At 41.8% G+C, this 13,542-nt stretch overlaps 1 protein-coding gene across 1 annotated transcript; it reads right to left on the bottom strand.

The window, feature by feature from the left end:
- Positions 1-1,700: 1,700 nt before the first annotated feature.
- Positions 1,701-6,230, bottom strand: LOC136448972 (NXPE family member 3-like). Its single transcript, XM_066448726.1, has 6 exons — positions 6,154-6,230; positions 5,247-5,651; positions 4,700-5,040; positions 4,057-4,289; positions 3,711-3,794; positions 1,701-2,438 (listed from the first exon to the last, which is right to left on the bottom strand). Exons 1-6 carry the CDS (start codon positions 6,211-6,213, stop codon positions 1,918-1,920), a joined length of 1,644 nt encoding a protein of 547 aa, XP_066304823.1. The 5' UTR covers positions 6,214-6,230; the 3' UTR covers positions 1,701-1,917.
- Positions 6,231-13,542: the final 7,312 nt, after the last annotated feature.

Genomic DNA, 13,542 nt, shown 5'->3' with positions numbered 1-13,542 from the left:
GATATTGCTCATTTTTAGTAAATTTGCTTCACAGTAACCCCATAAAGGTATATATCATTGGAAAGCTAACAATGTGTACTTTCAAGAAATGTTGCAGTCATCTACAATTCTGTCTGCTGTAAGGGTTAATAGAGGCATTAAAACAATAAAACATGTTTTTTTCATTAATCCATTGTATTATACTTTCATATTCTACATTAAAAGTGTGTATTTATTGACTACAAACTATCTGAAGACTGCTGACAACATTAACCTTGCCCATGTGAGAAAAAAAATCAGGCAGGTACTGCTTCAGGTGAGTTAATGATTGGACATTATCCTTGGTGCTGAACAGACTGTTCAAAAGAATGTTTTATTTGTTGCTACTGTAGTATTGAATGATAACTTCTGTGACTTGAAAAGAAATTTGACACAAGCTTTTTTCATGACAACACAAAGTTTACAACTTCTACATTGGTTGAAAATGTTCAATAAGTTCATAATAAAAGACATCAATATAATTATGTACATAAAAAGCAATAAAACATGCAATTTGCTGAAGAACAATTGGATTATCAGCAACATAGTAATCAAGTGAACTAAAAGTTCCAACAGCTATGCCTGTGGCAAGATTGCATCTAAAAATCCATACGACATGTCAAAAACTTAGTACAAACTAAAGATTGTATGACATCATAATCTATTACAGTGATTGCATAAATAAAACCTTCTCTGTGCGATTCAGTAAATTCCAAGTAAGGTAGAGTTCCAGCTGTCACTGCATCGTCAGCTATTTGGCACATTCTGGCCGTCAACCACTACCGTGAAGGTGACCAAGGTCAATTTCATGGCTTCACGGCAAGTCCCAAGTCGTCTCCAAATATTTACCATAAAATTGGGAACGCGTACATGTGGCCATCAGCTTCCTGATGTTTGAAGCATTTCCGTCGTTACTATAGTAAAGTCTTAGGGCTGTGGAATGAAGGACATTGAATGTCTTTTGCTTCTGCTGAGCGTTGATTGGTGGCGTCTTCCCCTGCGGAGGTTGTAGTGGTTGTCTGAGGGGGTAGTCATGAATGCCCAGAGAGGAGAAGTGCTGTCCTGCAGGATGTTTTCAAGTGCTCTCCGGGAAGCACTCTCCCGTCTACTTGCTAGGGAAGGAGGTGAGTCAGCAGGTAGCCCAATGATTCTGAGACAGCGATTTTGGATTGACTGTAGTGAGTCAGATAGGTGTTTGGGCAGTCCGCCCCACACCGGACTGGCATACTCAAGGGTCGGTCTCTTCTTCCGTTCGAAACAAGTACGGTTAATGAATTGGACCCGACGGCTATCACCATGGCTACACCCTCCTCTAGCAGGGTCGAATCACTCGGCAACAAAGCCTCCAGCATCGACCAAGCTATTATTGCCCAAGGTTTTGGTATTGGTGACGTCACCACCAACAGCTTTTAGCCAATCAGAGGATTGCCACCAGCTAGGGTTTGTTGCCGAGTGGTCCGACCCTACTAGAGGAGGGTACATGGCTACTGGTAGCAGACACCCTGTGGTATTCTATTACGTTATGTAGTAAGTGACAGGGTAGTCCTGGAGGGGCTGGTCACTATGCATCTGAATGTGTTTGAGCAAGAATAAACAGAGTAGTTGGTTAGGTTAGACCATGTAAAGCAGTTGGTTGCAACTGTTAACTTTCCAAGCAGAGGAGGGGTTCCGGCAGGTTTTGACGTGTTTGTAGGCATTTTTGTCGGGCTTTCTACTTTGTCATTGATTTTGTCTCTTCAAACCCACAAGAGTTTGAAGAGACCAAATCAATGACAAAGTAGAAAGCCCGACAAAAACGCCTACAAACACGTCAAAACCTGCCGGAACCCCTCCTCTGCTTGGAGAGTAGCAACTGTTACATTTCTAGCTAAATCACAGTTTTCCTGCATTTGAAACCGTCTAGTTTGGGCAGATATGAGAAAGTAGCCTGTATAGTTGATTGTAGACCATCGTATCATCTGGGTGAACATTGTCTTTGCCTGGCTGACACACGCTCATGTCCCACGTGTCCAACACGACCACGTCTGGATCCGCCCGGAACATCTCTCGTATCACCTCCGTGATCTGGTAAGCCAGCCAGTCGCTTCCTAGCAAGTAAAACTCCAACTTTCCTTGCTCGTGTTCTCGCGTTGTTCCAGTTCTCACGAAAACTCTCGTGCTTGGATGCCTGCGCATGAGACGATGTATGGCGCCCCGTATGGCGTACAGTCGCGACCGGATCATTTCCAGCGGCTCTGCCGTAAAGTGAGCCCACAGACCGAGAACTACTACCGTGTTCGGTCCTCCGTGAATGGTGTCGACTTCATCAACGATGTAACGGCTGTCATAAAATTTCACTTCTTTTAATTGTGCGGGAAAGTGGTGAAACCGATAGCGAACAGAGATGTTCCACTGGCTGTTGTCTCCTCCAGCTGGAAGAGCTTCAAACAAAAATCAACCAGACCAGGGTTAGTTCAAATTCTTGAAACAGTTTTTGTACGACATATCTCGACTATTGTGAGCTGTGACGTTTAAAGTTGCAGGGTGCCACTGCCACATATCATAACTTCAATAAAGTCTTCTGATACCATGTTGCTATAGGCTGTCGAGCAGTTTGATATAAGTCAAAGCCACTGGCTGTTTGGAATGCTCTATGTAATGCTGTGATATTCGTTAAAAACATTAAGACCTCTTGCCAATTAAGGTTCCGGGTCGGAGTTCAATTGTGACCCGGTAATCTGCCGGAAGTGCGTGGTCGTCACCCTGATTTCTGCCCGAGATTGCTTGGTGATGGTTTTAGCTGTGCATACATATTTGGAATCTTCTGAAAAGCCCGTGAGTTGTAGTATTTTTGGGCGCGGTGCAGTTGATTCGCTAAAGAAGCCTTTTTTGTATTAGTCCGCGGGAACGGTGATGCGGTTTTCTCACCTGATGACCCAAATAGCATCGTTTTTAAATACATTTTCACCGAATTTGCGTCATCAGAAATTGCGAAAAAGTTATCACGTGACTTTATTTATTTTTTTTCATTTTTCAGAGACACCATTTACGAAGCTTTCTCAGCATATATATCGTGACCCCAGGAAAACTCGTTTTTTTCCGAGCAGGTTTGATCAAAAAGGGTCCAAAATTTACCTTCTACTATGGTTTCTACCCAAAATAAAGAGATAACGGACAATAGCGATTAATACATCGAAAAACAGCAGAAAACCGCTTTTCGACCATGTGATTACATTTTCCGTCCTACTTTTCTTGGCGGAATTGTAGCCCGTCGACCTGAGGGTGTCGGCCTACATACGAGATCGTAAAAAAACTCCGGTCCGAGCCTTACGTCGGTCATTCTGAATTTCCCGGGGTCACCTCGGGGTCATGCATCAAAGTGAGGCTCAGGTTTATGTGAGCCTATCAAAATTCCTTATTGCAATATAGGTATGCCATCTTTTGTGGTACATTTTGCCCCTCTTAGGTGAAATACTATGGTACACGTGCCTGTCATGTGTAAAAAATATTGTTGTGGAGATTTGGGGATAAGGGATTATTATAGACTCACACCAACCCGAGCTTCACTTTGGTGCATGGCCCCGAGCTGGCCCCGGGAAATTCAAGATGTCCGCCGTAATTGGCAAGAGGTGGCTGCATCTCTGATGATGCATGTAGAATGCTTGTTAGAAGAAGAAGAGTCATTGGAAGGCTTTTAGAAAACATCGACAAACCTCTTGAAGCCATTGTTTTATCATTGTAGTACAGCGGTACTTCCCTCTGCAAACGTAGGCTCCATTGTCTAATGGTAGAGTCACCTAGGTTAAAGGAATAGCGAAGTTTGTATGTTGATTCAGTTTTAGCTTACAGTGCGTTTTTCTCTATAGATCTAATCGGAAGTAACAAGAAGAACAGGAGGTAAACAAAGTATAGACGAGAAACTATTGTTCGAAGCTGTTCTTCTTTTCTATACAATTAACTTTGGATTCGAAGTTATCGAGTTAACACCAATTACGGTAAGGACTCGTTCTCCCAACCAGAGGCAAAACCATTGACCAATACACCACTGACGATACGTACCTTGCATGTACACTGTCTTGTTAGCCAGGCACCATTGGATGTCCTCCTTAGTGAACACTCGGACATTGCAGACCGAGGACTTCCAGACCTTGCGTGACCAATGCCCCAGTGAAGAGCCAGACTCACGGGCGTTCCCGGTACACGCTGGAAGGTGTTGAGGTGTGGATAGTTCTGTGTCAAGGACACGTATTGGCTCCATGGGGTCTACTTCAAGTTCCGACTCAAGATATGGTCTGTGTGGTGCGGGGCGTGGAAATGAACAATGTATCAATGAAACTGATATACATTTTCTATAACCCTAGTTGTACGGAAAATTTATCTGTTCATTGAATTTTTAGACAGCTGGGTGACCCTTTCAATTTTAACAAATTCATTTTCAATGGGGCCCAGGCTACAAAACAGTAAAATCATAAGTATAACAAAGAAAATGAACTCATGAAAAAAATGACTGCAATATTTCATTCCTACATTCAAAGATACTAAGTTGCGTTGCTGCATTGCAAACATACGTGAAAACGTATGCCTTTTTACTAAGGTAGCATTTTGAATTTAGAAATCGAGGGCGAGGGAGCGACTGTCTGTATTGGAGTAACCAGGATATTTCTATGCAGCTGACAGGAAATATGAATTGTTAGGGACTTACTTTTGGAAAAGTTTCCTCTCGTCTGGAGATACAAGACCAAGTATCTTTGCCCTGCCCTTGTCCCGGTTCCATCCGCACTTTGAGATGGCGGAACACAAAAGTTTCTTCGGTCTCTCACAAATCCAGGTTCCGTTCACTTTTTGATTGGACAAATCACACTGTCGATTGGGAGGCAGACTGGGATTTGCTGAGCTGAAGCATTGCTGTCTACTTATTTTCTTCTTTCTAGTCTTCCCTTTCACGCCGACAAAGCTGCAGTAGAAAACTCTCTTGTTCGTAGTTTCTCGTACTCTCCGTAGAACCTTTACTGCTTCGCTTGGATGGACAAGCTGGATCTTTATCTGAAGAATAAGATACGGCGGTAGGTAGAGAAAGTTATGTCTTTGGCAAAACAAGAGAAGCAAATGTCATTATAAGGTTTTTAAGAAGGCATGACACGGATTAAGACAAAATATGCAGTAACTGTGGACAGAAAAGACGTTTTCAACAACAAAATACAACCGGACCGCTTGTGCGGAAATGTTATACTTCGTTCCACTGTACTCACGGAAACAGTCCCTGCCCAGGAGAGCGGGAACAGCACGGTGTAGGTGCCGTTACAGTGGTCAGTGACGTGACCGGCGCTACTGGCTTGCAGCGAAAGGTCACTGCTGACGAGTCTGGCACGGAAAAAGTCTCCTCCATACGTCTTCGTCCTTCCTTCTTTATCTTTTGCTACCACCCTCACGGTAAGAACGTCTCCTTGGTGATACAGGCGGTCTCTGTTTAAGACGACAAACTTCGTGTATTTTGGATACGTGACCTTGTCGAGTACTAGGGACTGGTTGAGGAGGCAAGGTTTAACTGGTGGCTCCATGAGGTGAAGTTTGGACAACAGCGGATTCAGAACGTCCTTGCGGTCTGTAGTGTACATGTCCCAGATCATTGATCGTTGATAATGAAACCTCCACGTCTGCATGACATAAGAACAATAGCAATGTCACTTTCATTGTTTCAAATTGATGTGTGCCTCACGATACCGTCCCAATTGCGCCGGTGCCCGCCGGGGGGGGGGGGGGGGGCTGGTCCCGACCGGGCCCCGATGCCACAAATTTGTCCCAGACCCAGTGATCGGGGGGGGGGGGGTACCTTCCGATGCTATACGATTAGGTCACGGCATCTATTTGTTACTGTCCTGGCCGAGCCCCAAAATAGCCCGGAAGCTGTATGGTGTCCCACGAGGCCACTTAGGGGTCACGCCCGAAAATGCTCAAAACAGTCACTCAACTACCCACCGGGGACTCTTTTTCCAATTGGGACGGTAGCACAAACAAAATCCAGGTAAAGGTACGTATATAGGTACAGCGATTACGGTACAGGTCCGTACTATATAAATGCCCTCATACATTTGTGTTGAGTTATGCCTCATGCATCATAATGTGACGTGATAACAGTATCATAAAGTAAAAACATACCATAATGATAATGACGGCAGCAGTAACGTAGACCACCGTATGCTTCAGGGCACTGGCCATCACGTGTTCTGTTAACGAAAAAAAAAAAAAAAAAAATTAGGGCCCCGAAAATGTCTGTCGTTAATGATGCGGGGAAAGCAAAGACAAACATCCCAGAGATGACAGTCTATTTGTACTGTTAAAAAACTTTTGAAGTGTGGGGAGCCATGCACAAGATCTTGACAAACAAAAAGTTATGGAACAGCATGGATACATCTATTCACTGTTTTGATAAATAGTTTACACGTGCAGATATTGTCATATTATGAAAATAGAATGTTTCATTTGTGAAAAATACCTTATAAATTTCCATAATTTATGCATGGTAATGTTCACCTACAGCTTACTTGCACATGTCAGAATTTTAAAGTTACCATAATGTGTCACTAAGCGGTTTTGCTACTTTTGTATAAATTATGCGAATTAGTTCGTCATGTGCATGTTTGTTTTCTGTTTCTGTTCCATTTGCGGTACATATTTTGTCGAGTTATGGCAAACAATGGAATCATAGAATTTCCTTACTTATGCAAATTAAGTCCTTATGTGTATCTTACTGTGTGCATCTCTACCTAAGCTACCTGCATACCTTTCTTCAATTATCCGCTTTGGAATACTTTGACAAAAACGCCCTTAAAGTTCCAAAATAAAATGTTAGTGGGCCCAAACCTACCCCATTTTTTCCTGAAGTCAAAGAATATCTACCACCTAAATGTCAAAGGAAACCCAAGCAATATCAAAGCCCGAAAATCGGATTTTGAAAGTCAATCCATTTTGTAATTTCAATACAATGATAAGTTCAAACAACACTACCACAATGTATAGCGACGTCGTTGTGATGTGAGAACTCACTGACAATCGTCGCCGGGGTTTCTGTAGGCTTGCGAAACTATGGGAATCATACGGCACGTTTTTGTGCGGTTTTGAAATGCTCAAAGATGAAGCTATAACGAAAATATGATAAACAGTGTTTGAAAATGTCACTCGCAAAAAGATTTCAGCCTTTTTAAGGCCCTAATATTGCTTTGGTTGCCTTCAAAACACAGCATGTCCGGGACAAGAGATACGTATACATTGAAAAATGCTATGATAAAATGTTCTTATTGTTTAAGAAGATTAACATCATGAGTTTTAATGGCCACATCTAGTCTGACGTGGGACCCATGAGGTCACACAAGTACTTCTGTATTGAATGGAGCCTAACCTGTTTGTCTACTTATGGAGAGGCACTATTGAACTATGGACTTTCACAGTTGACATTAGAGGCAGCATTTGAGCGATAAACAGCACTTGCCTATGAATAGCTTACCTATTTTATATCATGTGGCCTGCATAGAATAATTCACAACTTTTGCAAGATCCGAACACCTCCGAGGAATAAGCAAATGGTCTTTAATTGCTTATGCAGTTTAATCCCGAAAAATGTTGTATCATGCACATAACAGAAAAACGAACCCCAAATGTAACCTACCAGTTCTGTGGACAGGCTTTAGCAAAACGCCACCCGTACCTAGGCGTTACATTTTCTTTTAAATTTAACAACTGGACTGAAGTGGGGTATCCATATAAAGTAGCAACTAAGACTAAACAGACATTGGGAGTGATCAAACGTAATTTGTGGGCATGGCCAGCACAGGTAAAATCACTCGCATACACGTCTCTATTAAGACCAAACATTGTATATGCTGCAACAGTATGGGATCCATATACAAAGAAAGACAAGGATAAACTGGATGAGTGCAGAACCAATTCGACAGATACTAATGCCACCGAAATGACAACAGATCTTCCGTGCATGTCACTTGACGACGAAGAAAATGATTATAATGTCAAAGTGTTCAACTCTGACGTAAAAGTGGTGAAAGATAAACATCACAGCTTGCTACTGAGTGAAGGTCAGACGTTAGAATGACGTTGATCAGTGGAAGGTCACATTGAAATCCTTGAAAATCCTTCTAATCTTGAAAAATTCGCATAAGTTGGGGCTCTACGTAGGTTAATCAAACTTTCTGAAAATGTATTGTTGAGCAAAGCAAAGACTGCGTAGCTTGCTCTACCAAAGAAATAGACATCCAAGTGTAGCTAACCTGTGTTCACATGATCTCTTGCTGGCTGGAGTTTAAAATGACCCCCTCCGGGCCGGTAACCATCGGGCCGACCGCTTATTATGATGTCATTGGGACGATAACCTCGCGTTTCCCCTGTACAGATGCTTAAGGCTGTCACGTGCGCATTTCAAGTATATCGTACACGTAGCGCAAATTTTGACACTAGACAGTAAATTGATGAGCTATCAACTCCCCAACTAATTAAATCACTAGTAAGAGAGAACCTTAGATTTCTTACTAGGGAATTACTAGGTTAAGAACCCTCTCTCTCATTAAATCACTAGTAAGAGAATATTTTCGTCTCTTACTAGTGAATTAATGAGCTAACACATGTCTTAGTCATTAAATAACTAGTAAGAAGGAATCTTAGATCTCTTAGTAGCGAATTAATGAGCGCCTGCGAAGCTGGTGTGTTACGCCGAAGGGCGGGTATACTGGCTATAAAGATACAGCTACAGAATAAAGCCGGCAGTGTCATTAGATCTCCGATGGTGAAAATTTCTATTTTCTATTTATAAAAAAAAAAAGTGACGTTATCTATGCTATAAGAGTGACCTATGCAATAAGATACGTTTGCCCAACTGCGATGTTTTCGAATGAAATACGGTCTCATTGTACAATGTCATAGCTCTCCTAACGGCAACATGGGTATCTGACGCGTGTTTTTTTTTAAATAAACTATTTCTGCGAGATATCTTTCTTTATTTTTGTGCCTCTATGGCGCCAGGAACAGGAACGTTTATGTCGTTCACCCGTCATAACAAATACACGGACTATAATAGATCCCGTCCATTACTTGCCCCACCCATTATCCCACCTTTGGGTGTATACAGTTTTTTCACCCAAATATACTATCCGCTGAGCAAAATGTTACTATCATTTGAGCATAACGCGTTGTATTTGAAGACCGGGAGTATTTAGTGAGAGAAAGCGTCTATGACTAAGCGTAGATAACTCTTCCAGTATTCTCAAACACAGATACCAGCCTCGACAGCTCACGCACGGCACGAAATCCGGTATTTAAGCATGCTTAAACGCAGCGTAAACGTCACGTTTATTCACTATTTCCGCAACTTAACGACCCCTATACGTCTGCTTAAAGATTGCATTTAAGGTGTCCTTTCCGGAAGTGCGTTAATGTACGTATTGGCACTCATTCACGTGTATTTACGTAACTATTCGACGCGTCAAGGCGTCGTTATGGACAATCTTTCCGTACCTTAACGGAAGATCCAACACGAAAAGTATGCGTTTCTTGAGACCTTTCCGTTACCTTTCGTCCATGTTTATAATCCGTTTTCGTCACGATTTTCTCTACGTTTATGTGCCGTTCACGCAGCCTGAAAGGCAACTTAAAATCATACCTTTCCTCGGTATTTCCGTGACCTTTTAACGACCTTAACGTGCTACAAACGTGGTATCTGCAAGGCGTTAAGGCGTCGTTATGGACAATCTTTCCGTACCTTTACGGAAGATCCAACACGGAAAGTGTAAGTTTCTTGAGACATTTCCGTAATCTTTCGTCCATCTTTATAATCTATTTCCGTCACGATTTCCCTACGTTTATGTGCCGTTCACGCAGCCTGAAAGACTACCTAAAGCTATACCTTTCCTAGTGTTTTCAGTAGCCTTTTTATGAGCTGAACGTGCTAAAAACACGAGCTAAACGTGCTAAAAACACGAGCTTAACGTGCTTAAACGTAGTCTCTACAATAAGTTTCCTTTTCATTATACAGTATCTAATTTGATCCTTTACTTAACTTGCTACGGATGGCTTAACCATTCCGAACCCTTACATATACAGGTAAATATGAATATGAAAGGCAACAGGGCCGGTAAAACTTTAGAACAATTTATTTGAAAGATAATAACACTGCACAAAAACGTGTTACGCCATAATAGCGACCTTAACGAATATACACATACAAAATAGAATAAATGATTTCTTACATGGACAGCTAGTTTCATTAAACAAAATGTCACCTTATCATTGATAAACTATTCAGGCTATTCCTTACCCCAACTATTAACTATTACAATGTGCTTCCAAGTTTTAACCCTAGCTAACTATTACATCGACACCAAAACGTAACCCCTAACACTAACTAACCCCACGTCTAACGTTTCTTCCCTCCCGTGTCTCATTAGCCTTTACCAGGCTCCATGGATCGCTAGGAAAATAGTAGAAATTGGCCAAATAGAGTGAATAGTAACAGTACAATCATTCTGGGTTGAATAACACTTACTAGGTACTTGCGGTTACGTCATCGGTCGTCATATTCTAACTTGTACTTGACGCGGTCAACGAGGGATCAATCTCACATTGTCGGTAGATTCTCCCTTCACCATTTTGCGACATTTCCAAGTCCACGATTCCGGTCCCAGTGTTGGGCGAGACGACAGGGATAGTTCCTATCAAGACAGGTAGGCAGGTTCCGATTTCACTCACGCTAATCTCCAAGCAGATCTAGGTTGCATCAAGACCGTATCAAACTGGCAGAGAAAGTACTTGGATTGCTATACATACAAGCTCCTTCTTCCAGTTGGATACGGCCGTCTTTGCAATCCATTGGGCCTGGTTGGAGGCTAACTCACGCCGTTGTTTAACCGTTGTCTCCACTGGTATCGGGTGGATTTGGAGATACAACAAAGTCCCGAATCGCGTGCCCGCATGCTCCGTTCAGTATCTCCACCCTCCTTGGTTTCACCCAGGAAGTATAATCCTATATAACCTCCTTGGTTTCACCAAGTTGTACAGGCTGGTGTCCTTGTCCCAGCTTTACGTTTTTCCGTCGGGGTTCCGGATGGTAATAACAACGTTGTGGCCATAACTTGTGGGTTGAAACGACTGAGTTCAAACTTCCTTCATGAGCTGTCTTCGCTGTAAAAAAATAACTGTCTCTGGGATAAACGGTTAATTTGAAAAAGCCACCCTTTTCTCTGATTGGGTAATGCCCTGTCACATGGCATTCCACTAGCAAATATGGAGATGTTGCATTACCATCTCAACGTACCGCCCCAGCTTGTTTACGACTTCACACTGTATAAATTTGCAGTTGAAAAGCAGACGTCCTTGTGTTTCGCTTTTGCCCCGAACATAACAACTGACGCGAGCGACAATAGAAAATACTGTTAGCGGCGATATTTCTAGAACTTACTTGTAGATTATAAAAAGGAAAACTGCGTGAGAACACGCGTTATTTGATGATTTTTGATACAAAAAAAGGAACAAATACACAAAGCTGCCAAAACGTGCCGGCGGCGCGGTCTCGATCCGCGGACTGAGCCAATTTATGCCCGCCGACCTACACTACTAGGTGCATTAATGTGAAAATTATGTGAATTTGCTGCAGAATTCCAAGAAAATGTGACATAATGTGAATCCGACCATAAATATGTGAAACCCAAAATGTGATTTTTTTTCAAAATGTGAATCGCGAAATGTTATCTTATGTGAAAAAATGTGACCCTTTAAGAAATGTGAATCCATTATGTGAAATCGCACAACCCTAAAACGTGACCAAAAAAAATGTGAATCTGAAATGTGAAAAAATGTGAAGAAATGTGAAAAGGTTTTCTTCCGCAAACGGCAAAGAGTCAAATGTGAAATTATGTGAAATTCAAATCACATTTTTTCACAGAATCCTGGGAATGTAATTTTATGTGATAATGTTTCACATAATTTCACATTTGCCGGTGTCCTAGCTGATTATGTGATTTTATGTGAAAAAATGCCCAACAGGCAACAGCTTTTATTTTCCAAGAGTTCTCCAAGGTTAACAGTAAATACTGTGTTGATGTAGTAGTCATCTATATATTTATCAAAAAGAAATAGATATTAATGCAATTAATCAATCAATCAATCATTCGCGAGCATCAGGAACTAATGCAGCACCCCTTTCGTCACAAGCATCTACCGACGTTCGAAATTTTAAATGCTATCAGAAGTAATCTCTGGAAATATTTACATTATAATATCATTATCAAGTATGTGTTAAGTGAGCTGTAAACATTTCCGCTGCTGTATGACTTCGAACACCTACCACCTAAAATTACTATCGGGTGCCATGATATTACCCCGGGGGCGGTTAACCCTTCTGTCCCGAAGAGATCCCGGCCAATACACGGTAGACCGGATTCCGGATTTATGGTCCCTTGACTTGAGATCTAAAATGCAACGAGCCCAAGGAATCATACGAGAATCTCACATATGTTCTGATGTTAAACACATCTATCCAACTTCTTACAGTGTCCTTAACTTAAGAAAAAAAAAACACCAACTTTTCAATACGAGACGATTTAGAAAGGTCTATCAGGGCGTGTATTTGTACTTTCTATTTTGAAGTATTTTTCAAACCCTCCACAAAACACCCATTACTCAAAATTTATTACTAGGATGCTGTATATCTTGTCATATTATAACATACATTTTCAGGGGGGCGAAGATTCCCAGGTTTAGAAAAGGAAAGGAAAAGGGATCTCGAACCAGTTTTAGCTCAAATGAACTCAATGAACAGATGAGCTACTCTTCCACTGGTCGTGACAGAGAAGACAGACGCTATGTACAGTATTTACAGGTTCATTGTACCGGGGAAATTCCCCTAGCTCTTTTCGACAAGCACAATGAACAGTGGACCACGGCTTAACGTCCCGTCCTAAGGACTGCGATCTTTAACGGTAGCGTGCATGTCGGGTGAGCGACACAGCCGGGATCGAACCCGGGGCTTCTAGTTCCAGAGGCAAGATCGCTAACCACTGGACTACACACGCTAGAAAACAACACGGAACTAGTAATTTTCTCATCCAAGACTGTCAAACAGATGTTTTTACATGACGTGTGCGAAATCCGCGCTGTGTATATATCTTCCCGAATGAAAATGGTCTAACGCTCTACAAGTCAACAGCAGCCTATGACCTCATACTAGAATCCCAGATATCTTGTGACTTCACAACATATCTTTCCCTCTTCCTATAGTGTTCCTGACACCCAAAAACAAAACGAAACCATCAACTTATAAATACGAGACGATTTACAATTGTGTGTCCGTGAGCGCATTCAAACTCTTTAAACCGCGCGCTGTGTAACTTTCAATTTAGAAGTTATTCTCTCGAATCCTCCACAAAACACCCGTTACTCAAATTGAATTACTAGGATGCTGTATATCTTGACCTATTACTACATGCATTTCAGGGGTGTCAATGGTTTTACGGTCTAGAAAACAACTCGAAACTACTAATTTTCTAA

This window comes from Branchiostoma lanceolatum, chromosome 14 (assembly GCF_035083965.1).
Source record: "Branchiostoma lanceolatum isolate klBraLanc5 chromosome 14, klBraLanc5.hap2, whole genome shotgun sequence".
Lineage (NCBI taxonomy): Eukaryota > Metazoa > Chordata > Leptocardii > Amphioxiformes > Branchiostomatidae > Branchiostoma > Branchiostoma lanceolatum.
Note: the sequence above shows the minus strand (reverse complement) of the source record. Positions and strands in the feature narration are given on the sequence as shown.

Bases quoted from the DNA above. Each gene is read 5' to 3' on its own strand.
- LOC136448972 (XM_066448726.1), bottom strand. From the start codon at position 6,213: ATGGCCAGTGCCCTGAAGCATACGGTGGTCTACGTTACTGCTGCCGTC. The intron at 5,652-6,153 runs GTATGTTTTTAC...TATGTCATGCAG, and splicing joins CTGCCGTCATTATCATTATG to ACGTGGAGGTTTCATTATCA. The intron at 4,290-4,699 runs GTAAGTCCCTAA...CGCACCACACAG, and splicing joins GAGAGGAAACTTTTCCAAAA to ACCATATCTTGAGTCGGAAC.